We start from the raw sequence: 27,058 nt of genomic DNA on the forward strand, positions 1-27,058 counted from the left end.
CGGTCATAGCCTTCCCACCTACAGCCTGGTAGTGCAGGAAACACAAACCAAAACAAACCCCCAACAGGCACCAGACCACCGGCAGAACACCACCCACTCCCTTCACTAGCCTGTCAGTTCCTCTGCCTAGGTCTCTAAGTCTCCCCCACAAACTCCCACTGAAACTCCCCTGCTTACAGCTCTGTTTGCTGGCTCCTGTGCCTCTGCAGCCGTCTATGCCGCTGCCTGACTGGCTGGCTCCTTTTATAGGACCCCTCCCCTAAGCAGGGTTCAACTTCTCTCCCAGCACACTGCCCCTCCAGCCTCCACACCCACACACTACACAATACAATCCACAAACTACATAAACCTGCTCCTCCCACTGAAACTCTCCTGTTTACAGCTCTGTTTGCTGGCTATTGTGCTGCTGCAGCTGCCTTTGAACTTGGTGGTCAGTGATGCAGCATCAGCTTTTAGTGAGATGGCTGGGTGGTAGCAGGGATGGGTGTGTGGAGGGGAGCGAATAGGGTTGTGGCGGTAGTGAGGAGGGGAGTCTGAGGGCAGAGATAGCTAGGGTAGTGTGTGTGTGGGCAGAGAGGGCTGGGACAGTAGTGGGGACGTGTAAGGGCAGAGAGGTCTAGGGCGGTAGCAAGGAGTGGTGTGTGTGTGGGCAGAGAGGGCTGGGACAGTAGTGGGGACGTGTAAGGGCAGAGAGGACTAGGGCGGTAGCGAGGAGTGGTGTGTGTGGGCAGAGAGGGCTGGGGTGGTAGTGGGGACGTGTAAGGGCAGAGAGGATTAGGGCGGTAGCGAGGAGTGGTGTGTGTGTGGGCAGAGAGGGCTGGGGCGGTAGCAAGGAGTGGTGTGTGTGGGCAGAGAGGGCTGGGGCGGTAGTGGGGACGTGTAAGGGCAGAGAGGACTAGGGCGGTAGCGAGGAGTGCTGTGTGTGTGTGGGCAGAGAGGGCTGGGGCAGTAGCTGGGAGCAGTGACTGTGAAGGCAGAGTAAGTTAGGGTGGTAGAAGGGTGGACTGTGTGAGAGAGCAGAAAGGGCTGGGGTGGTAGAGGAGGGGGAGTGTGGGAGTGGAGAGGGCTGGGGCAGTAGTGGAGAGGGGGTGTGAATGATGGCAGAGAAGGCTGGGGTGGTAGCGGGGAGGGGTGTGTTTGTGTGGAAGCGAAACAGGTTGGGTGGTTGTGGGGTGGGGGGGTGTTGGAGAAGAGGCCTGGGACAGTAGCGGGGAAGGGTGGGGGGGAGTGGAGAGGGTTGGGGCAGTAGCAGGGAGGGGTGTATGTTGGAGGACGAAGAGGGATGGGGCGGTAGCAGGGAGGGGTGTGTGAGAGAGGAGAGGGTTGGTGTTTTAGCAGGGAGGGGTGTCAGAGTTGAGAAAACTGGAGTGGTAGCAGGGGAGGGGTATCTGAGGATGGAGAAAGCTGGGGTGGTAGCAGGGGAGGGGTATCTGAGGATGGAGAAAGCTGGGGTGGTAGCAGGGGAGGGGTGTCTGAGGGTGGAGAAAGCTGGGATGGTAGCAGGGGAAGGGTGTGTGTGGGAGTAGAGAGAACTGGGGCGGTAGTGGGGAGGGCTGAGGGAGAGGGCTGGGGCAGCAGCGGGGAGGGGTGTGTGTGAGGGCGGAGCAGGTTGGAGTGGTAGTGGGGTGGGGGTGTCAGAGCAGAGAGGGCTGGCATAGTAGTGGGGATGGAGGCATGACAGCAGAAAGGTCTGGGGCAGCAGCGAGAAGGGGGTGTGTGGGCGGAGGGGGCTAGGGCAGTCATGGGGTAGGGATTTGAGAGTGGAGAGGGCTGGCGTAGTAGCGAAGCTGGGGTGTATGAGAGCGGAGCGCATTGGGGCGGTAGCTGGGAGAGATGTGCTTGAGGGCAGAGCAGGTTGGAGTGGTAGTGGGGTGGGGATGTGAGAGCACAGAGAGCTGGCACAGTAGCAAGGATGAAAGCATGACAGCAGAGAGGGCTGGCGCAGTAGTGAGAAGGGGGGCGTGAGAGTAGAGAGGGCTGAGGAGGTGGCAAGAAGGAGTGTGTGTGGGTGGAGGGGGCTCGGACGGTAGCTGGGAGGGGATGTTGGAGTGGAGAGGGCTAGGATGGTAGGGAGAGGTATGAACGAGGGCAGAGAGGGCTTGGGCAGAAGCAGGGAGGGGTGCGTGTGGGAGCGGAGCAGGTTGGGGCGATAGTGAGGAAGGGTGTGTAAGGGCAAAGAGGGCTGGGGCGGTAGCGGGGACGTGTGTGTGAGAGGGGAGGGAGCTGAGGCAGTAGCCAGGAGAGTTGTGTGTGAGAGCACAGAGGGCTGGGGCTGTAGCTGGGAGAGGTGTGTGTGATGGTGGAGAGGGCTGGCGCAGTAGTGGGGAGGGGTGCGTCTGTGACGGTGGAGAGGGCTGTGACCATAGTGGGGAGGGTGTGTGTGAGGGAGCAGAGTGGCCTGGGGTGGTAGCAGAGAGGGGTTTGAGGGACTGGAAAAGGCTAGGACCGTAGCAGAGTGTGTGTGTGTGTGAGGGAGTGGTGTGGGCTGGGGCGGTAGCAGAGAGGGTTTGTGGGACCGGAGAAGGCTGGGACCGTAGCAGAGAGGGTGTTTGTGTGAGGGAGTGGAGTGGGCTGGGGCGGTAGCAGAGAGGGTTTGTGGGACCGGAGAAGGCTGGGACCGTAGCAGAGAGGGTGTGTGTGTGAGGGAGTGGTGTGGGCTGGGGCGGTAGCAGAGAGGGTTTGTGGGACCGGAGAAGGCTGGGACCGTAGCAGAGAGGGTGTGTGTGTGTGAGGGAGTGGTGTGGGCTGGGGCAGTAGCAGAGAGGGTTTGTGGGACTGGAGAAGGCTGGAACCATAGCAGAGAGGGTGTGTGTGTGAGGGAGTGGTGTGGGCTGGGGCGGTAGCAGAGAGGGGTTTGTGGGACCGGAGAAGGCTGGGACCGTAGCAGAGAGGGTGTCTCTGTGAGGGAGTGGAGTGGGCTGGAGCGGTAGCAGAGAGGGTTTGTGGGACCGGAGAAGGCTGGAACCGTAGCAGAGAGGGTGTGTGTGTGAGGGAGTGGAGTGGGCTGGAGCGGTAGCAGAGAGGGTTTGTGGGACCGGAGAAGGCTGGGACCGTAGCAGAGAGGGTGTTTGTGTGAGGGAGTGGAGTGGGCTGGGGCGGTAGCAGAGAGGGTTTGTGGGACCGGAGAAGGCTGGGACCGTAGCAGAGAGGGTGTTTGTGTGAGGGAGTGGAGTGGGCTGGGGCGGTAGCAGAGAGGGTTTGTGGGACCGGAGAAGGCTGGAACCGTAGCAGAGAGGGTGTGTGTGTGAGGGAGTGGAGTGGGCTGGGGCGGTAGCAGAGAGGGTTTGTGGGACCAGAGAAGGCTGGGACCGTAGCAGAGAGGGTGTTTGTGTGAGGGAGTGGAGTGGGCTGGGGCGGTAGCAGAGAGGGTTTGTGGGACCGGAGAAGGCTGGAACCGTAGCAGAGAGGGTGTGTGTGTGAGGGAGTGGAGTGGGCTGGGGCGGTAGCAGAGAGGGGTCTGTGGGACCGGAGAAGGCTGGGACCGTAGCAGAGAGAGGTCTGTGTGAGAGTGGAGAAGGCTGGGGCTGTAGCGGGAGTGTGTGAGGGAGTGGAGTGGGCTGGGGGGGTAGCAGGAACGGGGTTGTGTGGGAGGGCGTAGAGGGCTAGAGCGGTAGCTGGGTTGTGTGTGTGAGGGCAGAGAGGGCTGGGGCGGTAGCAAGGAGGGTGTGTGGGAGTGGAGAGGGACGGGGCTGTAGAGGGGAGAGGTGTGTGCGTGAGGGAGGAGAGAGTTGAGGTGGCGGTGGGGAGAGATGTATGTGAGTGGAGAGGGCTAGGGCAGTAGCGTGGAGGGATGTCTGAGGGCAGAGGAAGCTGGGTTGGTAGAGGGTGAGGGGTGTGCGTGAGAGCAGACATAGCTGGGGCAGTAGCGGGCATAGATGCCGACTCTGTGGGTGCACCAGGGCTGGAGCACCCACAGAAAAAAAATTGGTGGGTGCTCAGCACCCACCGGCAGCTCCCCGCCCCGCCCCCCTTTTCCAGTTTACCTCCGCCTCATCCATGAGTGCGCCGCCGCGTCCTGCTTTTTCCCGCTCTCTCCCAGCGCTTCTGCCATGAAACAGCTGATTCACAGGGTAGGAAGGGAGTGGGGAGGAGGGGGAACGCGGCACGCTGGGGGAAGAGGCAGAGATTTGGGGAAGAGATCCAATAGGGGCAGGGAGGGGCGGAGTTAGGGCAGGGACTTTGGGGATGGGGTTGGAATGGGGGCAGGGCCAGGGGTGGGAAAGCATGGGCACCCACCAGTGCCGGAGAAAGTTTGCACCTATGGTAGTGGATATGGGTGTTTGGGAGCAGAGCAGGCTGAGGTGGTAGCAAGTGTGAGTGTATGAGAGTGAAGAGGGCTGGGGCGGTAGTGGCGCAGGTTGTGTGTGACGGAGAGGGCTGGGGTGGTAGCGGAGCAGGTTGTGTGTGGGGGTGGAGAGGGCTGGGGTGATAGTTGGAAGGGATTTGTTCGGGAGCGGAGAGGGCTGGCACGGTGGCGTGGAGGGATGTGTGTGAGAGCGAAACAGTTGGGGTAGTACGGGGGAGGGGTGTGTGTGACGGGGGAGAGGGCTTGCGCGGTGTGAGGGAAAAGAGAGGGCTGGGGCAGTGGTGGGGACGTGTGAGGGTGGAAAGGGCTAGAGTGGTGGTGTGGAGGGGTGTGTGTGAGGGCAGAGAGGACTGGGGCAGTAATGGGGAGGAGGGTGTGTGAGGGAATGGAGAGGGTTGAGGTGGTGGCAGGGATGGGTGAGGGCAGAAAGGGCTGGGGTGGTAGTGGGGACATGTGTGAGAGAGGGGAGAGACCTGGGGCATTAGCCAGGAGACTTGTGTGTGATGGCAGAGAGGGCTGGTGCGGTAGTAGGGAGGGCTGTGTGTGAGGGTGGAGAGGGGTGGGGTGGTAGTGGGGAAGGGGGGTGAGGGAATGGAGAGGGCTGGGGCGGTAGTTGGGGTGTATGAGGGTGGAGAGGACTGGGGCGGTAGCTGGGAGGGGTGTGTGACGGTGGAGAGGACTGGGGCAGTAGCGAGGAGGGTGTGGGGGGCTGCAGTGGGCTGGGGCCGTAGCTGGGAGGGGTGTGTGCGATGGCAGAGAGGGCTGGGGTGGAAACGGGATAAACAATTCAAGAATGGGGTAAGATCCTGAATGAGGTCAGGTATACTGTCCTCGGGGTCCCTTCAAAAGTTTTGTTTGGGACCCACCAAGGGCTTGGAAGGACCTTGGGCCTGGCCGGATTGGTGGTTGGAGGGTTTTCTCCTGCCACTGTGCCCCCGTCTCCTATAGAAGTCCTGTCTTGGCCAAGGAGGAGGGTAGGAATGTTGAGGCTGTGGTTTAAATGGTTTCCGCAGGGTAGATAGTGTGTGCATCCCCAGCAAATGCATTATGGCCCTAGAGTCTTTGAGGCTTTGAAGCCTCGAGTCTATGTTGTTTGAGAACAGGCTCTCTCCATCAAAGGGGAGATCCTGCAAAGTTTGCTGAAGCTCTGGTAGTAGATTAGAAGCTTGCAGCCAAGAAATGCACCTCATTGCTATCCCTGAGGAGAGGGTCCGAGCGGCAGAGTCTGCGGTGACCAATGAGACCTGCAAAGCATTTTGTGTGACCGTTTTGCCCTCTTCTGTCAGAGCCCCAAACGCTTCTCTGGACTCCGGAGGAACCAGTTCCTTGAACTTCATCTTGGAGTTCTAAGAGTTAAAGTATCGGCTCAGGAGAGCCTGCTGGCTCACAATCCGGAGCTGAAGCCACCCTGAGGAGTAGGCTTTGTGCCCAAATAAATTGAGGTGCTTGGCCTCTGTCGATCTGGGTGCTGGGGCTTGCTGAGCATGACACTTCTTCTCATTCGCTGAAGCCACCACCCGTGAACATGGCTATGGGTGAGTGTACAGATAGTCATATCCCTTGGAGGAGACAAAATACTTCCACCTTAGCAGTTGGGGGAATGGAAGTGGGTGTGTGTCAGATTGTACTGGCCATGGTTGGAATGGTCTGGGTAAGTGGTAAGGCCACCCTGGAAGGAGCCTCTGCGGACAAAATGTCAACCACAGGGTCCTCCACCTCGACTACCTCCCCTGCTTGCAGGTTCATATTCCGCACCACTCTTTGCAAGAGTTCCTGGTGGGCACGGAGGTCTATCGTGGGGAGACCCGATATAGCCATCCCTGCCACAGCCTCATCGGGCGAAGATGAGGAGGATGCCACAGGAGATAGAGGATCATACGGGGCCTCTTGCTGAGCTGAGTTTCTCTGCTCCAGTCCTGCGACCTCAGTGTCCAGGCCGGGAGCTGGAGTTGGAGGAAGAGGAGCTGGCGCCTGTAAGGACAACGCCACCATCTCCATGCCTCCGGGAGCAGGATGGCTGGCAGAGGCCTCAGGCACTCGTGGCTCAGGCGGTGCCGAGCAAGAAGCCCCAGAGGGAGCACCCTGGGCCTGGTGGTATGCCCAGGGCGTCCAAAAGGGCCACTGGGTCGACCTTTGGGCAGGGCCCTGTTCCTGCACCTGCCACTGATCTGCCCCTGAGCCCAGGCAGCTGTGATCCAAGTGGTGGCAGTCTGAGAAGCGTGACCCTGCCTCAGATCCTGATGAGCGAGAGGCGGAACACGATGGCCATGGTGGTGCCGAGTGGGTCTGTGCCAAGTCACGTTGACGAGACAAAGTTGATCGGTACCACGAAGCTGGAGATCAGTGGTGAGATGGAGAAGAACGGTGCTGCGACTCTGGGGAGCAGTGTCTGGACCTAGATCGGTGTTGGGACCTGAACCAGCACCTGGATCTGGACCTGGGTCTCGAGGACGATGACCGGAATCAGGAGCGGCGTCACGAAAGCTCTTGCAAATCCAGCACTTCATCGCCTGGTGAGATTCCCCCAAACACTACAGATAAGAGTTGTGGGCATTGCTCGTTGGCATGGGCTTGGAGCAGGATCCGCAGGGCTTAAAGCCTGGAGCTTTGAGCATGAGCCCAATCAAATATGGGAAGGAGAGGAAAACCCCTTCTCCCCCACTAATACAAACTACTATACTATAACTAGAACTACACTGTCAAAATCTATAACAATACTATAACAAGAAACTATTAACAAACTGTAGGGAAAATGCTAGGGAGAGTGGAGAGTAGCAAAGCCAAGCTCCACAGTTCTAATGACCGTCACAGGCAGTAAGATGGAACTGACGGGGCACTGGGTCGGCCGGGGTATATATCCAGAGCTAAAAGCTAAGAATGCCTGGGGATGACATTATGGGGCACTGTGTTGCTGTTTCAAATGAGAAACAAAACAGAAGACCTGACCCCATGAGGCTTCCACAGCACTCTTCAGAGGAGTAGGTATGTTCACCTGCATGGCCAGCCCAAAGCATTCCCTCTGAAGGGTTCACTGGAATCATAGACTATCAGGGTTGGAAGGGACCTCAGGAGGTCATCTAGTCCAACCCCCTGCTCAATGCAGGGCCAATCCCCAACTAAATCCCCAAATGGCTCCCTCAAGGGTTGAACTCACAACCCTGTGTTTAGCAAGCCAATGCTCAAACCACTGAGCTATCCCTCCCCCCCCATTGATAACATTTTGCCCTAAGATATGTGCAAAGTCACAACCTGTCCATTGCAGCTGTATAGCACCACATCAATTGCTACTTTTCACCCAGAGATAGCTGCATATCTGTGTGGACAAATTAATTCACATGTTACAGGCCTTGTCTACACAAAAACTTCACCAGTTTAACTAAAGGTGAGCCTTAAACCAAGTCACTTAAGCAGTGCATTGGCACCAGTAAAGAATGTTGTGTTGGCACCAGATGAGTCATAGGTGCTGGGAATGGTAAACAGTGCTGAGGATAGGAAAGGTGCTGGCGCCAAGTTCAGTGGCAGAGGTGGGTTTCCAGCCCCTAACTGGGCTTTCATGTAATATGTAGGGCCACTTGCGCAGCTGAAGAGAGGCCAGAATGGTATCCTTCCAAAACATCTGGATTTGAGGTGAGGGAAGCATCCTGAGATCAAGTCAGTTGATCCTCCAAGTTCGTCTCCAAAGGGATGCTTTGAAGATGCTTTGAGACAGTTTCAAACCAGCACCAGACGAGTAGGTATGGGGTGCAGAGTCAAGCAACAAAAAAGCATGCAGAGGCATATATAGTAGCCTTGACAGTGGATCCCACTCAGAAAAAGATTGAAGGTGGTATCAGAATCCAAACAGGTGAGGAGCCCAAGTTAGTCAGTACTGGGATGTCCAGTTTGGCTCCAGAAGAATATGGAGAAGAGGTTACAATGGTGGCATTTAAGAGTCTCCAATGTACTCCTGGGTTGGAAAGAGATGAAGCTTCCTCTTTCCCTCTATTTGTGCCACTTTTTATGGGGTGATGTGCTTCCCATATTTTATCCCAATGGGCATCAAAGGATTTGCAATGCTGATTCAGAGGCAATGGGACCAGATGACCCATCTTGTGTTGATGCCAACCACAACAGAACCAGTGAGGAGTAGGTGATGAGATAGACATTTCCTAAGGCCTCATTAGCTGTGGTGCTGATGTAGGAAGAGAGAAAGGTATAACACGATCCAATGGCTGGAAGTTGAAGCTGCACAAATTCAGACAAGGAGACGAGGTATAAATTTAACAGTGATGGTAATTAACCACTGGAACAATTTACAAAGGGTCGTGGTGGATTCTTCATCACTGACAATTTTTAAATCAAGATTGGATGTTTTTCTAACCAATCTGCTCTAGTAATAATTATGGGGCAGTTCTGTGGGCTGCGTTACAGACAGGGTCAGACTATATGCTCACAGTGGTCCCTTCTGGCCTAGCAAGACAATGCGTGTATGAAGGGATGGTGCTTGTTAGATCTTCAATTCCACTTTAAGATTTGACTGGTGCCAGCTTTGCTGGGTGAAGAATTCACTCTTCCTATGGAGCTGAGGAGATCCTGGCCTTGAGCCCATGATAGAAGGCAGCACTGAGGACAGAGTGGTAAACTATGTCTTGAATCCTATGCAAGACCTCAGCATGGAGTCTGCAGTTGGTACCACTGACAGGCCCAGCATACCAGGCAGTAGGTGTAGAGAAGCCAAATAACCCTGGAGCCTCAAAGTCTGTCCCTTCTGGCACAAGGAATGAAGCTGCGGCAAAATGCAATTGGGTGAGTTGTCTCACCAAGACAGAGGGCACCAGGAGCGCAGTCAGTCTGTAGCATAATAGCTGGGTGAGAGATATGCCTCTTGCAGCCCTTACCAGCCTCAGGGGCCAATATAGTCTCAATAAGGGGCTCAAGGCTTCCAGGTGAAGGGAAAGGCTATTTACTCTAAACTGTCCTATACTACTCTAAACAAACTATTTACAAAAAGCCTTAAGTTAGACTAAAGGAGGCTCCCCTAAGGACACAGTGGAAAGTTGTTTGCACTTTATGGCAGTGGTGAAGGAACTGAGTCAGGTGGAAGGTGCTCTTCTTTATAAGGAATAGTACAATGACAACTTCACCTGAGAATGCTTGTGCGCCCTCTAATGGACACAGCTTTTCAAGGTAGTTCAGCAGCTCAATGCCAAGGTGCCACATCCAGCAAGTAGGAACCTAGAGAGACCCTCAAATATCTTTGTTTTACATTAACAGAAATTTTCAGCCTTTCCTTATTTTTTTTAAATTTTCAAACCCTCTTAGAGGTGTTTTATAAAATTTAACTCATTTTGATTAGTGACCTTCAGTAGCTTGATGACTGTCTAAACTTCTCTGCTACTCTCAGCATTGCCCATTTTAGGAGTTGTTATCTCCCTTTATTACCTTGTTTTCTTAGGACTTCGCTCAGTTGTGTTTAAGAGTTTTTCCATCTCCGTATTTTCTACCAAAAAGTTTAAAAAAAAAGGGGGGGGAGGGGGGAATCATATCTACCATGATACCTAATGAAACACTCCTTTATGTGTAGGCCTCCTGCGTATAGTTTCCAGTCATAGTCACCAACCCCAAAGCATTGCAGCTCTCCAGTAAAGCTACTCTTATACCTATGGCTTCTTTGCATACTTTTTTTTCCTGAACGGCATTTGTAAGCTAGTTATTCCATAAAGTAAAGCTTTAGGATACTGAGATATAGCTTCCCTACATTTATAAACATTTCCCAGGGATTCTTTGGGTAGCTGAAGTCACTTTTTACTATTTTAGCAGATTGTGGCTTGACCTCTTTCAGCTTTGTGCATTATTACCCTAACTTGAAAGGCAGTCAAGCACACCCTGCTATTTATGAGTTGGGATTTATTATGGGGAATCTTTCTGTGACTCAGTTAAGGTTGCACACTGAAATGGGTCTTAAAATGCAGTATAGCTTCCTGTTTTCCCCTCTATATGTAGGTAACCTGTCAGTCTGAAATTCACAGAGCTTGTTTTTATGATCTTTGAATTTTCTGTTCAGTTTGATTTCTTCTGCTAGGAAATGTTTGGAACCGGGCTGTAGCTGATGTTTGTCTATGGCTGGTTTTTTGGTTGTTTTTTTTTTTTGACTGATTTTTATAAAACTAACACAAAATTGATAGAGATTAATCTTGAATAGATCCGTTGCAATGGGTACTTTAAAATATTTAAGTTTTAAGGTTCTTTTTATACCATTATTCATCATAATTGAAAATTTATGCACCAACAGGTAGCAGACAAATAAAATCTTCTGTCAGGTTTTATCCTAAAATGGAGATGCACAGCTCATAGACCTGAAGGCCAGAAGAGACCATCATGATCATCTGCTCTGACCTCCTGCACATCACAGGCCACAGAACCTCACCTAACCACAGCTGCAGATCGAGGTTCCCCGTCAATGGCTGCATTTCTTTAGCAGGTAAATTCTTCTCCACTAAGGAGAAAGTCTGACAGGAAAGCACAGCTGCTGAGTGAGAAAAAATCTCTTAGCAGCTGCACTTGTGACACAGCTCTAGAACCACAGTCCTCACTCAACGCATAACCCTTGCATAAACATTAGAACATCCTAGAAAATTAATAACCATAACTGTTTCACAGTTACGAACTACTCACAGTGTGCCTGACATAAAACCATAGAAGATTCCCTCATCGGCAGGCATAGGGTAAGGTTGATATTCTGCAGAATGACAGATTCCTGCCATGCTTTATAAAGAGAGGATCCTCAGACAACAGACTGGTCAGAAATTACTGTATGCCACAAGACTGCCTGAATCCAGACAGAGATGAAATACAACCAAAGTGGGATTGGAGCTTCCCACCTTCCCAATAACCTTCCCCATCACAGAAGATTACAGTAATATAAATTAAAGATATGCCCAGATGTTGGCATGGAGTACACTTTAAGCCGGGGTAGGCAATCTATGGCACAGGTGCCAAAGGCGGCACGCGAGCTGATTTTCAGTGGCACTCACACTGCCCAGGTCCTGACCACCAGTCTGGGGGGCTCTGCATTTTAATTTAATTTTAAATGAAGCTTCTTAAACATTTTTAAAACCTTATTTACTTTACATACAACAATAGTTTAGTTATATATTATAGACTTATAGAAAGAGACCTTCTAAAAACGTTAAAATGTATTACTGGCATGCGAAACCTTAAATTAGAGTGAATAAATGAAAACTCGGAACAGCACTTCTGAAAGGTTGCCGACCCCTGTTTTAAGCATTCATGTACTAGATAACAGTCAGTCAATAAAGTACATCCCTGTGCGTAGCTAGGTCAATGCACCAATGTCCTTTTAATTTGTTTTCCCTCCTTCAAGTGTAATAATATTTTTCAATCATTGAACATTTGTTACCAATCTAAAATTTTGTTGGACTACAAATCTCAGTCCATAATTACAAAAAAGCCACTATTAACCTGGTAACTTTTTTGATTCTGTTTGAAACATATTAGTTGTAGAGTTTGGTCACTTAGTTTTATCAGAAGAGCCAGGAGCCAGTAATACACCAGAAAAGAGCAAACTGACAATACCAGCTGAATTTTAAAAGATTATTCATATAAAAGCAAAAATTCTAATAGCTACAGAACATTAGTGTTTCACTAGCCATAACGCAGACTCTGTTTCAATTCATAGAACCATAGAATATCAGGGTTGGAAGGGACCTCAGGAGGTCATCTAGTCCAACCCCCTGCTCAAAGCAGTACCAATTCCCAACTAATTCATCCCAGCCAGGGCTTTGACAAGCCTGACCTTAAAAACCTCTAAGGAAGCAGATTCCACCACCTCCCTAGGTAACCCATTCCAGTGCTTCACCACCCTCCTAGTGAAAAAGTTTTTCCTAATATCCAACCTAAACCTCCCCCACTGCAACTTGAGACTATTACTCCTTGTTCTGTCATCAGGTACCACTGAGAACAGTCTAGATCCATCCTCTTTGGAATCCCCTTTAAGGTAGCTGAAAGCAGCTATCAAATCCCCCCTCATTCTTCTCTTCTGCAGACTAAACCAATGCTTCTCAAAATCGGGCCACCGCTTGTTCAGGGAAAGCCCCTGGTGGTCCAGGCCAGTTTGTTTATGTGCCGTGTCCACAGGTTTTGCCGATCATGGTTCCCACTGGCCACGGTTCACCGTCCCAGGCCCATGGGGGCTGCAGGAAGCGGCACGGGCCGAGGGACTTGCTGGCCGCCCTTCCCGCAGCCCCCATTGGCCTGGAGCAGTGAACCGCGGCCAGTGGAAGCCGCAATAGGCCGAACCTGTGGAAGCGGCAGGTAAACAAACCGGCCCGGACCGTAAGGGACTTTCCCTGAACAAGCGGCGGACCAGCTTTGAGAAGCACTGGACTAAACAATCCCAGTTCCCTCAGCCTCTCCTCATAAGTCATGTGCTCCAGTCCGCTAACTGATGAAGTGACATAGTTAAAATACTAGAAATACAGAAGAAGTAAATGCCAATATTGCTTGTTTTTAAAGAATGAATTAAGTAACTTATTTTATGACTTTCCAAACTGCTTTATTAAAGGTTCATACACTTGAAAGGTAAACTAACAAACATTTACCACTTGTTTCAAAATGATTGAAAAGTAACAAAAATTTAGGGTCTGCTTCTAATATAAATTACACCAAAGTAAAGCTGGAATGGCTCCTTTCATTTAACTAATTAACTGAATATAAAAAGAGCCACTTCAGATTTCCAGTAATGTACACAAGAGCAGAATCTGTTCATTAACGTTTGTCCCTCGTTTCAAAATGTCTTTGCCAAAAATGTATTTGCCAGAAACGTCAGGTCTGTACTTAAAATAGATGATATCAAGTTGCAACTGTCCTTTACTCATTAAACCATAGTATAATCTGTAACTAGGCTGGGCCTCATTGGACTGGTCGCCACACAATAAACAGGTAAATAAAGGAACTGCAACTAGATCTAGGGAGATGCCAATGTTTGATGAGAATGTTTGCTGGGCTCAGTTTGATTTCAACATAAAAACCTTTACCACAATGATGCATCATATAAAAAAGAAAGTTACTTACCAAAATGTTTCCCAAAAGAGAGGACACTTTGTTTAGCACCTGGAAAATCAAATATCTAATTAACATTTTGTACAAAAGACTGGCAGAACATGAAGTCATATATGAACACGATGCGTTCATTATTTTTACTAGCTACATAAGTTATTTAAGGGGTAAGTACATTCACTGTAATCAGATATTTTTAGAATGGTAAAATTGAAAAGCTTCATAAAGGAGTAATGTAAATTGACAAAAGGACCAATGATAAAAACAAATTATTACTTACCTAAACTGATCAAAATCATCTTACAGTTTAATGTCTAAAGTACCCATAATGACACATACACATGATCTTTAAAACAAAGATGCTCTACTCCTGCACACTAAAAAGGAAAAGTCCTGAGATCAGATTGATTCTTATCTCTACTACAGGAATTAAAAAAAATCAGTATTTATTTTCAGGTTTATATTGGCTTAGTATGAAGATAATTCATCAGGAGTGGGAAAAGATTCCCCATCAGCTAGACAGTGATCATCTCTGAACAAAGAAAGGCAAATTATGAATTCAATTAAGCATCATCAGCTTGTTTTCTGCAAGTCTTGATTAAGGTGAATAAGCTATGAATATAGATGGCAGATAAGTATTTTTGCCAGAGGGAGAACAAACTATCTGAATGCTCCTTTCTCTGACTTTTTTGACTCTGGAATGACAAAAACTGAATTGTTTTGATTTTTAGGACAAATAATTATAATTTCAAGTCAATTAATGCTCAAGTGCAGAGCAACTACCAAGCCAAACGAACAGAAGAAAGCCTTGGCTTAATTAAAACATACATTTAAGTATCAGTGGAAAACGGAGTTGTATTATCAGCAAGGCCCCACATGGAATGAAGTTTGATTTTACACTAACAGATTTTGACATCATAGAATCATAGAATATTATGGTTGGAAGAGACCTCACGAGGTCATCTAGTCCAACCCCTGCTCAAAGCAGGACCAATCCCCAACTAAAAACATCCCAGCCAGTGCTTTGTCAAGCTGGGCCTTAAAAACCTCTAAGGATGGAGATTCCACCACCTCCCTAGGTAACCCATTCCAGTGCTTCACCACCCTCCTAGTGAACAGTGTTTCCTAATATCCAACCTAGACCTCCCCCACTGCAAGTTGAGACCATTGCTTCTTGTTCTGTCATCTACTGCCACTGAGAACAGCCTAGCTCCATCCTCTTTGGAACCTTCCTTCAGGTAGTTGAAGGCTGCTATTGAAATCCCTGCTCACTCTTCTCTTCCGCAGACTAAATAATCCCAGTTCCCTCAGCCTCTCCTCGTAAATCACGTGCCCCAACCCCCTAATCATTTTTGTTATCCTCCGTTGGACTCCCTCCAATTTGTCCACATCCCTTCTGCAGTAGGGGGCCCAAAACTGGACACAAGACTCCAGGTGAGGCCTCACCAGTGCCGAATAGAGGGGAATAATCACTTCTCTCGATCTGCTAGCAATGCGCCTATTAATACAGCTCAACATGCCACTGTCCTTCTTGTCAACAAGGGCAAGCTTCTGACTCATATCCAGCTTCTCATCCACTGTAATCCCCAGGTCCTTTTCTGCAGAACTGCTGCTTAGCCAGTCTGTCCCCAGCCTGTAGCAGTGCACGGGATTCTTCCATCCTAAGTGCAGGATTCTGCACTTGTCCTTGTTGAACCCCATCAGATCTCTTTTGGCCCAACCCTCTAATTTGTTTAGGTCACTCTCCCGCATATCTACCTCGCCCCCACAGCTTAGTATCATCTGTTAACTTGCTGAGGGTGAAATTCGTCCCATCATGCAGATCATTAATAAAGATGTTGGACAAGACTGACTCCAGGACCCCTGGGGCACTCCGCTTGACACCAGCTGCCAACTAGACATCGAGCTGTTGATAACTATCCATTGAGCCCAACAATCTAGCCAACTTTCTATCCACGTTATAGTCCATTCATCCAATTCATTCTTCTTTAACTTGCTCGCAAGAATACTGTGGGACCTCCCCCGATCACCACGCCATGCCAAAGATAATGGCCAATGGCTGTCAACTCCCTCAGCATCTTTGGATGCATTAGATCTGGACCCATGGACTTGTGCATGTCCAGCTTTTCTAAATAGTCCTTAACCTGTTCTTTCACCTCCTCCCCATACTGTGTTGCCCAGTGCAGCAGTCTGGGAGCTGATCTAGCCTGTGAAGACAGAGGCAAAAAAAGCATTGAGTACTTCAGCTTTTTTCACATCATCTGTCACTAGGTTGCCTTCCCCATTCAGTAAGGGTCCCACACTTTCCCTGACCTTCTTCTTGTTGCTAACATACCTGTAGAAACCCTTCTTGTTACCCTTCACATCCCTTCCTAGCAACAACTCCAATCGTGCCTTGGCCTTCCTGATTACACCCCTGCATGCTCTAGCAATATTTTTATACTCCTCCCTAGTCATCTGTCCAAATTTCCACTTCTTGTAAGCTTCCTTTTTAAGTTTAAGCTCACCAAAGATTTCATTCTTAAGCCAAGCTGGTCACCTGCCATATTTGCTATTCTTTCTGCACATCGGGATGGTTTGTTCCTGCATTCTCAATAAGGCTTCTTTAAAATACATCAAGGTTGACATTTTCACAACTGTTTGGTATGGGTCATTACATAAATGCAATTGGTATTTCTTTGGCAATACAATAGTTTTTACAGAATATCCAGTGTCACTACAACAGGGGCTGGCAACCTTTCAGAAGTGGTATGCTGAGTCTTCCATTTATTCACTTTAAGATTTCACGCGCCGGTAATACATTTTAATGTTTTTTAGAAGGTCTCTCTCTATTCGTCTATATATTATATAACTAAACTAGTGTTGTATTGTAAAATAAACAAGGTTTTCAAAATGTTTAAGAAGCTTCATTTAAAATTAAATTAAAATGTTGCTCTTACGCCGCCGGCCTGCTCATCCCGCTGCTGATCTGGGGTTCTGTTCACCTAGGCCAGCAGCGGGCTGAGTGGGGCCTGCGGCCGGGACCCCGGCTGGCAAGGGTCCAGCAGCCAGAACCCCAGACCAGCGACAGGCTGTGCGAGGCCAGCAGCCAGGACCCCAGACCGGCAGTGGGCTGAGCGACTCAGTCCACTGCCACTCAGGGGTTCCATCCGCCGGCTCCTGCCAGCCGGGATCCCAGCTGCCGGATCCACTCAGCTCGCTGCCGGTCTGGGGTCCTGCCACTGCCCACATACAGTGGGTACCTATCTTCTCCCTGGTTCTGGCCCATTCTCTTCCTCTCTCTGCACTGAGCTGAGGGTGGGATTGGACCGAGCACAGGGCTGGGGGTGAAGGGTCTGGTCAGGAGCTGGAATGAGGGACGGGGCTCAGGGTTGGGGCAGGAGGTTTGCGTGTGGGGCACTTACCTGGGCAGCTCCCATTGGTATGAGGGGTGCAGGTAGGAATGTGTGTATGTGTGTGCAGAAGCTCCCATTTGGTGCTCAGGGTGGGGATGGGGGGGGTGCAAGAGTCAGGATGTGGGGGGGCTGGGTATGTGGGAGGGTGAAGGAGTCATGGCAGAGGGCTGGGGGCATGTGAGGGGGGTGCAGGTATCAGGGCAGGGGGGAAGCTGGGTATGTGTGGGGTGCCAGAATCAGGGCTGGGGTCGTAGGGGGGTGGTGAAGGAGTCAAGCAGAGGGCTGGGTGTGTCTGAGGGGGATACAGGGCTCAGGGCAGGGGCCTGGGGGCGTGTGGGGCACGGGGCATAGGGCACGGGCCTGGGGTGTGTGCAGGGCTCAGGGCACGGGCCTGGGGTGTGTGCAGGGCTCAGGGCAGAGGGCTGTGGCGGGGGGTCAGGGCAGGGGGCTAGGGGGTGTGTGCTCCTATTCCACCCCCCCTTCCCCAAGGCCCTTCCCCACTTCTCTGCAGACCCTGGGACTCTCATGCCTCATCCAACCCCCCCTGCTCCCTGACTGCCATCTCCAGAGACCCCCACCCCACCTGGGATCCCACCCCCTATCCAATCCTCCCCGCTCCCTGACTGCACCCACCCCTTATCCAACCCCCTCCCTGGCCCCCTTACTATGAGGCTCCTAGCGGCATGTTCTGCTCCGCACAGAGCCAGGCAGCCAGCCCCGCTCCTCAGAGCACTGCACGCACGGCGTCAAGGCTCCAGGGGAGGGGGGGATTGTGTCTGCCTCCCCGTGGAGCCAAACGTTGCCCCGCGGGAGCGCACAGCCTCGGCCCCCAGAGCGCTGCGCGCACAGCTGCATGGCTCCAAGGGAGGGGGGAAGGCAGGGGAGGGGCCGGCGGCTCGCTGCACTTGGCCGGACGCTCCGGCCCAGGAGCGCGGACCCCACAGCTTGCCATGTTGGAAGAGTGGGGCCATTTGGCAGGGTGTGCCTGGGCACACCCCATGAGCATGCCTATGCTTCTGCCTCCGCGTGCGGGGGTAGGTGGCAGAGAAGGCCAGGCAAGATTTTTAATGGTACACTGCTCCAGCAGGCAGTAGTGTGCCATTAAAAATTGGCTCACGTGCCGTCTTTGGCACGCATGCCATAGGTTGCTGACCCCTGCACTACAAGTATACCAAGCCATACTTTACATTATGTTCAATATTGTAAGTATTTTTACATCACCCTTTCTTTAGAGTCCTGGTGACTGGTATGGATTAAACGGTTACACTTAATTTGATTTGGAATGAGAAGAGAAGAAATAAGTGGACCGACCCATTACCTGGAAGTACATGAAATTCTGAAGACTAAAACCTTTTACAGACAGATTATATGTACATTAAAAAAATCAATTAATCCCAATAGCTGGATGAAAGCTTTTTATTCAATACAGTTTTTTGCCAACCAATGCTACTCAATTATTTAAGAGACAGAAACTGACAACTATATTCCTTAAAAGACACTCCCCACTCCAATGCTTTTAAGCCAATTAAAACAGTAATGAATGCCCCCACCTTTCCTATCTTACATAAAAAGAGGAGGCTGTTTGCTGCTATCAAATGTGCACAGTAGATAAAGTCAGTCTGGTCAGGGGACTGTAGAGTTCTTCTGGAAGTGCATTGTAGGTATGCAAAGGGTAATCAAGACGCTAAAAGCTATTGCACATTTGTTTTTTAAACATTACTACAACCATCCTCTTTCCTATGAGCTCGGGGAGGGAGAGGGCACACTGGCTAACCACACTTTGTATTTTTCAATTATTCTACACACACAAAAAGAAATCTCAACATCCTGCCAGCGTACTACACATCAACCTTGCATGAAAAGGTGCCAAGATGACTTACAAAAATATTATCAGCATGAAAAGTGCTGTAGCACAAGTTCTAATTAACAAAGTTTATATGCTCCCCCATTTATTTTAACAGAGAGAGTTGTTTAAGGTGCTTTTAGACTTTGCATTGCAGAACTGGTTCATTGAAATGGCCACATGATAAGATGTATTAACAATTCCTAATTGAAGTCTTCAATATTGGTCCATAATGCAGCATGTTTCGACACCTAGTTTCTAAAACGGGGCATCTGCGGAGCAGGGGCTCCCTCTACTGGGGCAGAGGATGATACACTCATTAGCTGCCCACCATGAATTCTCTCATTCACACGCAGCTCACATCCATCCTGAAGCATACGTATAGCTATTCGTGCAATGTTCTTAGAGTCATCAAGTCCACTATGAGGACGCCCATGATAGTTCATTCCCAGCTTTTCAAGCATGACTGTTAGCTTGGTCTGGTTTCTGGGAACCTGACAAAGAAAATGAACCACGTTAAAGAAATCAGACAAAAAAATCTCAGCATGAAAAACTCTACATTATCCTGCATAAGTTCTCATATTGCAGTGGGTCTATGCCTACCTAGCACTGCTATGCCACTTTTGGTTCATATCTCAAAGCACTCTGCACACAATCAAACCTCAGAACATCTCTGTGAGATAGCAAAGGAGTATCCACCTTTTACAGATGAGGACATAGACACAGAGATAAGAGTCTTGCCTAGATTAGGGAAAGTTTTGCAGAAAAGTTTCCCACCACTGCCAACTCTAGTTCAGTTTTACCAGTGCTGGCAACAGTAGGCGCCGTGGGTAGACAGACTGCCACCAGTATTCCAAGCACTGTATTATCTGACACTGCTCAGAGCAGCAGCTTACTGACATGGAGCATTCTCAAAAATGCCCAAGGGAGTTAGAAGCACCATGAGGGAAGATTTTCAAAACACTGGAGGCTAATCTACACTTGGGTGATCAGTAATGTTAGTGACCAGTGTTAGCAATGGTGAGAAATTTTTGCAAAGATTTCCCTAGTGTAGTCAAAGCTTAAGTGACTTGTCCAAGGCACAGGGCACACCAGCACCAGAACCCAGATGACCATGAGTCCTGATTCCGAGTCCTTCACTTGTCTAATTACTAGATGACACTGCTGCAGTGCAAATACATAATATTCTTAATTTTCTTTAAAATGTGAAATTTGGTCTTTAAAAAAAATCCTGCAAAGTACAGGGTGCTGAAAGATAGATGCCCTTCCACTTAGCAGCATTTTCAGTGTTCTGTGTATTTGCCAAAACCTGGCAACAAACAACTCTGATAGTGACAGTTACATCAATTAGTGCCTCGAAGGGAAAAAAAATCATACATGCAAGTTGTGGGATATGTCCCTTTCACAATGATGTATTACTATGCACAGTTCAATTAAAAAGGTAAGATTCGAGATCCAGTCGTCTCCCAGAAAATTAGAGTAAGCTACGCATTATGCTTTTAACATAACATTAATTATAACATCTCTAATACCTTCTACTATTTTAGATATATTCAAGAGGAGTTTGGAAGAGGTTATCAAAAAGTTTGAAATGATGAATTAATTCCAAAATTGATTTACAGTGGCTTTTACATAATCCAGTAGTTTCACTGCCATGATGGAATCAGATGGTAAACCAGGCCCTATTCTGATTTGAACAGCTTAACCAGGCTGCTAAACTCAAAGCTCATCAGAGCCTCAAAGGATCAAACATAGCAGCTTAAGCCCCATCAGGATAAAAAGCAGCAACATGGTCTAGTAGTAAATGAGCTAAGTATTCCTGATTTTAATCCTAGCTCCGCATGATCTGTTGTGACTTTAGGCAAATCTTGCAATCTCTCTTTCTTCCCCATGCCCCCTGTGATACTGTGTCTCAGAAAATGGGGAAAATGCTGCTTACCTACTATAATTCACATAGGAATTATGAGAGTAGCTCTCTGTAGTGTACAGTTTTTGAAGACGTAAAGCAGTAATTGCTACCGTAATGCTAAATATGATCAGATCTGGGTGAACTAGTTCCAGCGTGGTAGAGCTACACAGCTACAGGAGCACCAGTACTGTACAAAAGATTACTTCAAGTTACAACAGTCAAAACATGAATTAAGATTTTCAAAGATAGGACACTAAAGTTAAAGTCTTAAATCTTTATTTAAGCACCTAAGCAGTGGTCTGATTTTCAAGAATTCAATAGGCTGTGGGTGCTCAAAATTAGCACTTTGTTAAGGCCCTGCCACCTAAATAAATGCTACTGAAATTATACAAACTGGAAGGTCTTACAGCTTGACCCTGCGGAGTACAAAAAATAATGTACATAAAAATGTGTGCAAGACTTTACTTATTCCAACTTTAGACTGAATCTTCCCCAAAGAATCTGTAATCAATTCAAACCTTGTAGAAGTTTCCATAGGATTTGCGAATGTTAATCCACTTTTTGGCAAAAGAGGGATATTTGATTTGGCTGATACGGCACTGGATATTCAGAAATTTACTCATATCCCAAGACCTTGGGGGGAAAAAGCAGAAGAGAGAGAAAAGGTAAAGACAAAACTTTAACAGGAAATCTTAAATAGGAGCAAAAGAGACATTTGAAACATTTTCAACATAGCAAACTTGTAGCACAAGTATTCTTTGTCTTTCCTTTGGGACGATGGACAGGAGGGAAAACATATTGCACAAGAAAAATTTTATCACTCATAATAAAAAACACCAGCAAAAGAGAGGGACTTATTGGCTACTGTCTCCAGTCAACTCCAGACATTAAAGCAAACACTCTTATTTTTAGGACCTTATCCTCACTCATGGAGGATGCAGAAATGGCCCCAGGCATTTCCAACTCTGCGTTCTGAAGCCAGTCACCCTTCCAACCTCATGCACATCCAACCCAAAAGGTGAGTTTTTATACAGCTGACTGGTAAGGAATCCTGTTGTATCTTCTCCCCTTGAGTGAAAGTCACTTCAGGAACACATTTGACGCTTACTCTGTAAAGGTTACTTTCCTGAATCAAGTAATGAAACTGATTTGATGACAATTCAAGATCCCATAGTATTTTTTTAAATCCAAAATAAGTTCTAAATCTGTCAGATCTGTGGATGAAAAGTAAACATTCTGTTGTAAGAACCTCCTCAGAACGCACTACATTTAAAGTTAGTGAAAAAACTTCCATTATGTTTCCATTTCTGTTCTTGGTTTGGAGATAAAAATAAGTGATTGAAAAGAAGTCAACTGCTGAGCAAGACACTGGCACCTACTAAAATCTTTGAGTCAAAATAAGCTCAGCCCTCTCTGTGACATAACTGCATGTTTTTCCAAGGTAACACAGGGGGGCCTAGAAGGGGAAGGGGCTGCTGCTGGGACAATTTACTTGGAAAGAACGATTGTGTCCCACTGAAACTTAGCGTTCTTAAATATATTTTAAGGCTACCTTTATATCCAGAACAGGAAAAAGACACTGGCAGAGAAAATTGCTCTGCTGACCCCATGAGAAAGGGTTCTTTACACTTTTCTCTAAATTACATGCTTTCATATAATACATTTTTTTATCTTCTTCCAGAACAATGATACAGCGATCTCAACATAAGATATACCATTGCCTTGTTAACCCAGCTTAGCAGAAAATGTTTACCAGGCAAACAACAGCAGTATCAAATATAAGAACATGCTTGTCTTGGACACTGTGATGACATGTCCATCCCACACATGACTGAAAGGAGTAAAGATGGCCAGACAGGCCAATTAACTCCACAGGCTGACCTGAAGGAGGAGCCAAGGAGCAGGGAACTAACTGGAAACAAATTCAGCTGAACAAGAACAGATAGGGCCTGTATAAAGCTGCAGGGAAGTAGACTGCAGTCAATCCCTGAGTGGAAGGAGTTGGGAGGCTGGCAAACCCAGAAAAGGTGAAAGCCAGGAAGGTAGGTGAAGGCTCAGGGGAATAGCAGCAAGGAATAGGACTGCAGACTTGGCTGCTGACCAGATAGCCGAGGTTCCCCTACCAGCCACTGGGGATGCGGTAAGTACCAGGAAGAGGACAGTGGACTGCCTGGGACAATTTGGTCCAGGGAAACTACATAGTGACATGGCCAGAAGGCTGAGTCACAAAGAGGCGGCTGCGATTCCTGGAGTGAGAAAGAGCCGCAGGATAAGAGGAGGACATGAAACCCCCACTGCCGGAGGAAGGTGCAATGCCTGACAGGAGCTAATCCCAAGGATGGCCAGGAGGAGGCGCTTCCAGCAGTGCGTGAACCCCATGACAGACACCATTCACCTCACAAAGGTGTGCACTATGAAGCCTCATTGAGATCATGTAAAGTTTAATATTTAAAATTGCCTGTCCTGCTTATATCTCATTTAAAAAATGGGGGAGGGGGTGGTAAGGCAAATAGAATGTTAAAATTTCACAGTTAAAAGGAGACACACTTGACTGGATGTAATGCTCTGGCCTGCACTATTTGGGTCAGACAAGATTGTTCCTTCTGGTCTTAAAATATGTAAATCCATGAGATGCAAGAGTGACGAATCTAAGACCAATGTTATGTTGTCTGCATTGCATATCTATCTAGATATTTACATGGTCCTCATCACCTTTGTATCCGAGTACCTCACAATCATTAATGTATTTTATTCTCACAAAATCGTTGTGAAATAAGGAACTATCACCGTTAGGAAGCTCAGGCACAGGGTAGACTGAGTCACATGAGAACATTCCGTGCAGAACCAGGAACTGAATGTTGGCCTCCTGAGCCCAACTCCAGTGTTCTATTCACTAGGCCACTGTTCCTAACATGTGGTATACAGTATTTTCTTTTCCTGTTTTCTGGTTAAATATTAGCACATATTACAGATAATGGTAATGTAAAGCATAAGATGTATTATGTAGCCAACCGAAAGAATGAGGAGTACTTGTGGCACCTTAAAGACTAACATATATTTGAGCATGAGCTTTTGTGGGCTAAAACCCAATAAATAAATTTGTTAGTCTCCAATGTGCCACAAGTACTCCTCGTTCTTTTTGCTGATACAGACTAACACGGCTACCACTCTGAAATATGTAGCCAACATTTAACACTGCTTTTAGCACATCAACTTTCATATTTTCATGACTTTTAATCTAACTATGCAACCTCAATACTGCATGTTATATTTTGTACTCATATTTGTTAATTTTATTAATGATATGAAAAGTGTGTAAAGAGTGTAAAAGAAGAATGCTGGAAAATAATTGGTGCCACCTAGTGGATTCAAGCCCTACTCAATTTCATTTTCAGATCTATAGCCCAAATGAAAAAGAAAGTACTCACATGTGCTCTTAGGGCCAATGTTACATTCTAATTTTGGCAATACCAGTTACAAAAAGTAGATTAATCTAAGAATTGCTTTTCAGTTTTAAAATGCATTTAAAAGATTACTATATAAAATCTGCACCCTACTTTCCAAGACATACCCATCAGTCAATATGGTATAGCTATATTTGGTTCCCAGCTCTCTCTGTCTCATCCAGTCTACAACATTTTGTAGAACCTGAGGAAATGCATCAGCTTTGTCTACGTGGTCCTGAGAATAAATAAAAACAAAAGTCAGGTACATTTTCTAAAAGAAAATGTGTAGTGTAAGACATTATAGTTAAACATGGACTAACACGACATACTTCCACTGAACTAAAAACATTTAAACAAGAGGGGCTCACAAAACTCCTCTGAGGTGGCTACACATTATCCCAGTTTCAGAGACAAAGAGATCTTAAAAGCCTGATTTTCATAGGTGGTAAGTACTCAAAGATCCAATTAACACCACCTATGGGAGGGTGGGAATGAAAATCAGACCTTAAGAGCCCAGATTTTTAAAGATACTGAGGCACTGCTGCACTCACTGTTAAAATGCCTAGTTGATTTAGCAGCCTAAATCTTTTTTTAAAGTGATTTAGACACTTAGGAGCCTAAATCTCATTGACAATCAATTTAGGCTCCTAAATCAGTTAGGCATCGCAACACTGAAAACAACATCTCAATACTTCTAAAAACCAGGATCTAAGTGACCTGCAGTAAGTCAAACAGTCAGCCAGTGATAGAACTTAGACTAAAATCCAGAACTAAACTAAAACCACTACCAGTCATCTTGCAACCATTTAAGATTCTTTGGGCTGGCAGGAAACTGGCAGCTATAGAGGATCCACATCCAGCCATTAGAGAGGAATTATCATTAATGTACAATCTTTATTGTTGGTCGAAGTAAAAACAGATACCAGAAAACTCCCTTCTCTCAAAAACCAAAACACCACGAAAACAGCAAGTTTTGATGTTCATCAGACATCTACTGTACACACACAAGATCTAAACAAAGAAATCAGAAACAATACCTCAATCTACGCACCAAAGACAGATTGAGCATCTACACCAGGGGTGGGCAAACTACGGCCCGCAGGCTTTGGATCTGTCCCGTAGGACTGCCCCTGGTGGTGCCGCGGGCCCCGTGCCCTCTCCAGAAGTGGCTGGTACCACGGCCCCGGGCACGGGGGCAGAGGGCACCGCGTGTTGCTCTTGCCTCCAGGCACCACCCCCCTCAGCTCCCATTGGCCGGGAACAGGGAACCACGGCCAATGGGAGCTTCGGGAGAGGTACCTGGAGGCAGAGCAAGGGCAGCGCACGCAAAGCCCTCCACCACCACCCCTTCCCCAAGGGCTGCAGCACTTCCTGAGGCGGAGCAGGGCTGGGGACAGGGCAGGCAGGCAGCCTGCCCTGGCGCATGCCACTGCCAGCCTGGATCCCGAAGCCCTCCTGCACCCTGCACCCCAACTCCCTGCCCTAAGCCCCCTGCCTGCACCTCGAACTCCTCCTGCACCCCAACTCCCTGCCCTGAGCCTCCTCGTACACCCCACACCCTTCCTCTGCCCCAATCCTTTGCCCTGAGCCCCTTGCTGCACACCGTATCCCCTCCCACACCCCGCACTCCCTCCCACACCCCAACCCCCTGCCCTGCATGCAATTTCCCCACCCAGATGTGGCCCTTGGCCCGAAAGTTTGCCCATCCCAATCCACACTAAGAACAGTACATAGTAGTTTTAAGCTGGTTTGTAAAGTGGAGAAACTTGGCTCATTACATCATTTATGAACTAATCCAAACTAGTCAAAATATGGTGAGTTCTTGGCTAAGCTCTTCAGCAACGGCATTACAAAAGTGCTGAAGAGGCCCCAGAATGGGTGGAGACTTAGGGTATGTGCAGCGCTTTAAAGTGGCTGTTTAGTCATGGCAGCAGCACTGTAAAAAAAAACCCACCCCCACAAGGGGAATTTCTGGTGCACGGTCTACACTGCCACTTTACAGTGCTGAAACTTGCATCGCTGAGGGGGGGTGGGGGGGTTAACACCACTGAGCGAGGAAGTTTCAGCACTGTAAAGTGGCAGTGTAGACAAGGCCTAAGAAAACTAATAAGGACTTCAAGGGCTTTAGGCCTTAAACTGTACTTACTTTAAAAGATGTATTATTCTTATAAATCTCCATTTCCAGTTCCCCTAAATATAACTCCTTTACAAACCCATCTTCAAGCAAAGAGAGCAAAGATTTAATTCTTAACAGTCATGTAATCCTTGGGCTATCTGCACAGGTTTGCTTATATTTGGACTTGGAATAAATCTGTGCTTCTCCTCTGAGCTCCCAACTTTGCTGCTTGAAGGATTGATTCAGAAACAAATCAAGTGGTGAGAAGGAGAAGAGAGGAAAAAAATCAGGAAAGTAAACCCTAAAACCATACACTGAAACTTAAATCTAAAAACCTTGACAAAATGTTAACCTTTTCATTCAAACTTGTGTCTGGACACACAGATATGGAAGATGTTACCTGAGTGATTCCTGTCAGATTGATGCAGAAGTTTGAAAGCTGGGGATTAATCTCTGGTTTCACATACTGTTGAAAGGTATCCTCCTACAAGAGGGGATAAAAATGTCAAATGTTTTACAGTGCCATGGTGACACATACAATCACAAGTCAGGTTTCATAGGATTTTAGCCTTGTGTTTGAAAAGAATTGTTAACTATCAAACAGCCAGATAATATTCATATTTGAGCCCTCTTTATTAGCCATTGTCCATCATTTGAAGTTTACCAAATAAATGGGACTGCAATAATGTAATTAATAAATGACTACAAAATTTTGTGATATACAGTTCCAAGGTAAAAAGCATTTACCAAAAATAAAATCCACATAAATATATTTGCTTCCATGTGTCATCTTTGATAGATGACTAGGAATCGCTTTTTTCCCCTCATCAACTGAAGTTACAGGGAAGCCATGGGCTGCCCTCTGATGTAATATGATTTGATTGTTGGATGACCTCTGTTCCTAAAGCTTCCTGAGATATCTATCATATGAGGTGCATATATATGCTGGGTTTCATCATGTTGCTAACTGAATGATCCTCTCTCTT

At 47.8% G+C, this 27,058-nt stretch overlaps 1 protein-coding gene across 1 annotated transcript in view; it reads right to left on the minus strand.

Annotated features, from left to right (window-relative positions):
• Nucleotides 1-18,160: 18,160 nt before the first annotated feature.
• The window catches only part of ERI1 (exoribonuclease 1), a 34,192-nt gene continuing 25,294 nt past the window's right edge, over nucleotides 18,161-27,058 (minus strand). Inside the window, exons 4-7 of the mRNA XM_050948322.1 lie at nucleotides 26,473-26,556; nucleotides 24,082-24,191; nucleotides 21,029-21,143; nucleotides 18,161-19,095 (exon numbers count right to left, since the gene is read on the minus strand). Of these exons, the coding sequence (XP_050804279.1) occupies nucleotides 18,853-19,095; nucleotides 21,029-21,143; nucleotides 24,082-24,191; nucleotides 26,473-26,556 (552 nt within the window). The 3' untranslated portion in view covers nucleotides 18,161-18,852. The remainder of the gene's footprint in view (nucleotides 19,096-21,028; nucleotides 21,144-24,081; nucleotides 24,192-26,472; nucleotides 26,557-27,058) is intronic.

Source organism: Gopherus flavomarginatus, chromosome 3, assembly GCF_025201925.1.
Source record: "Gopherus flavomarginatus isolate rGopFla2 chromosome 3, rGopFla2.mat.asm, whole genome shotgun sequence".
Lineage (NCBI taxonomy): Eukaryota > Metazoa > Chordata > Testudines > Testudinidae > Gopherus > Gopherus flavomarginatus.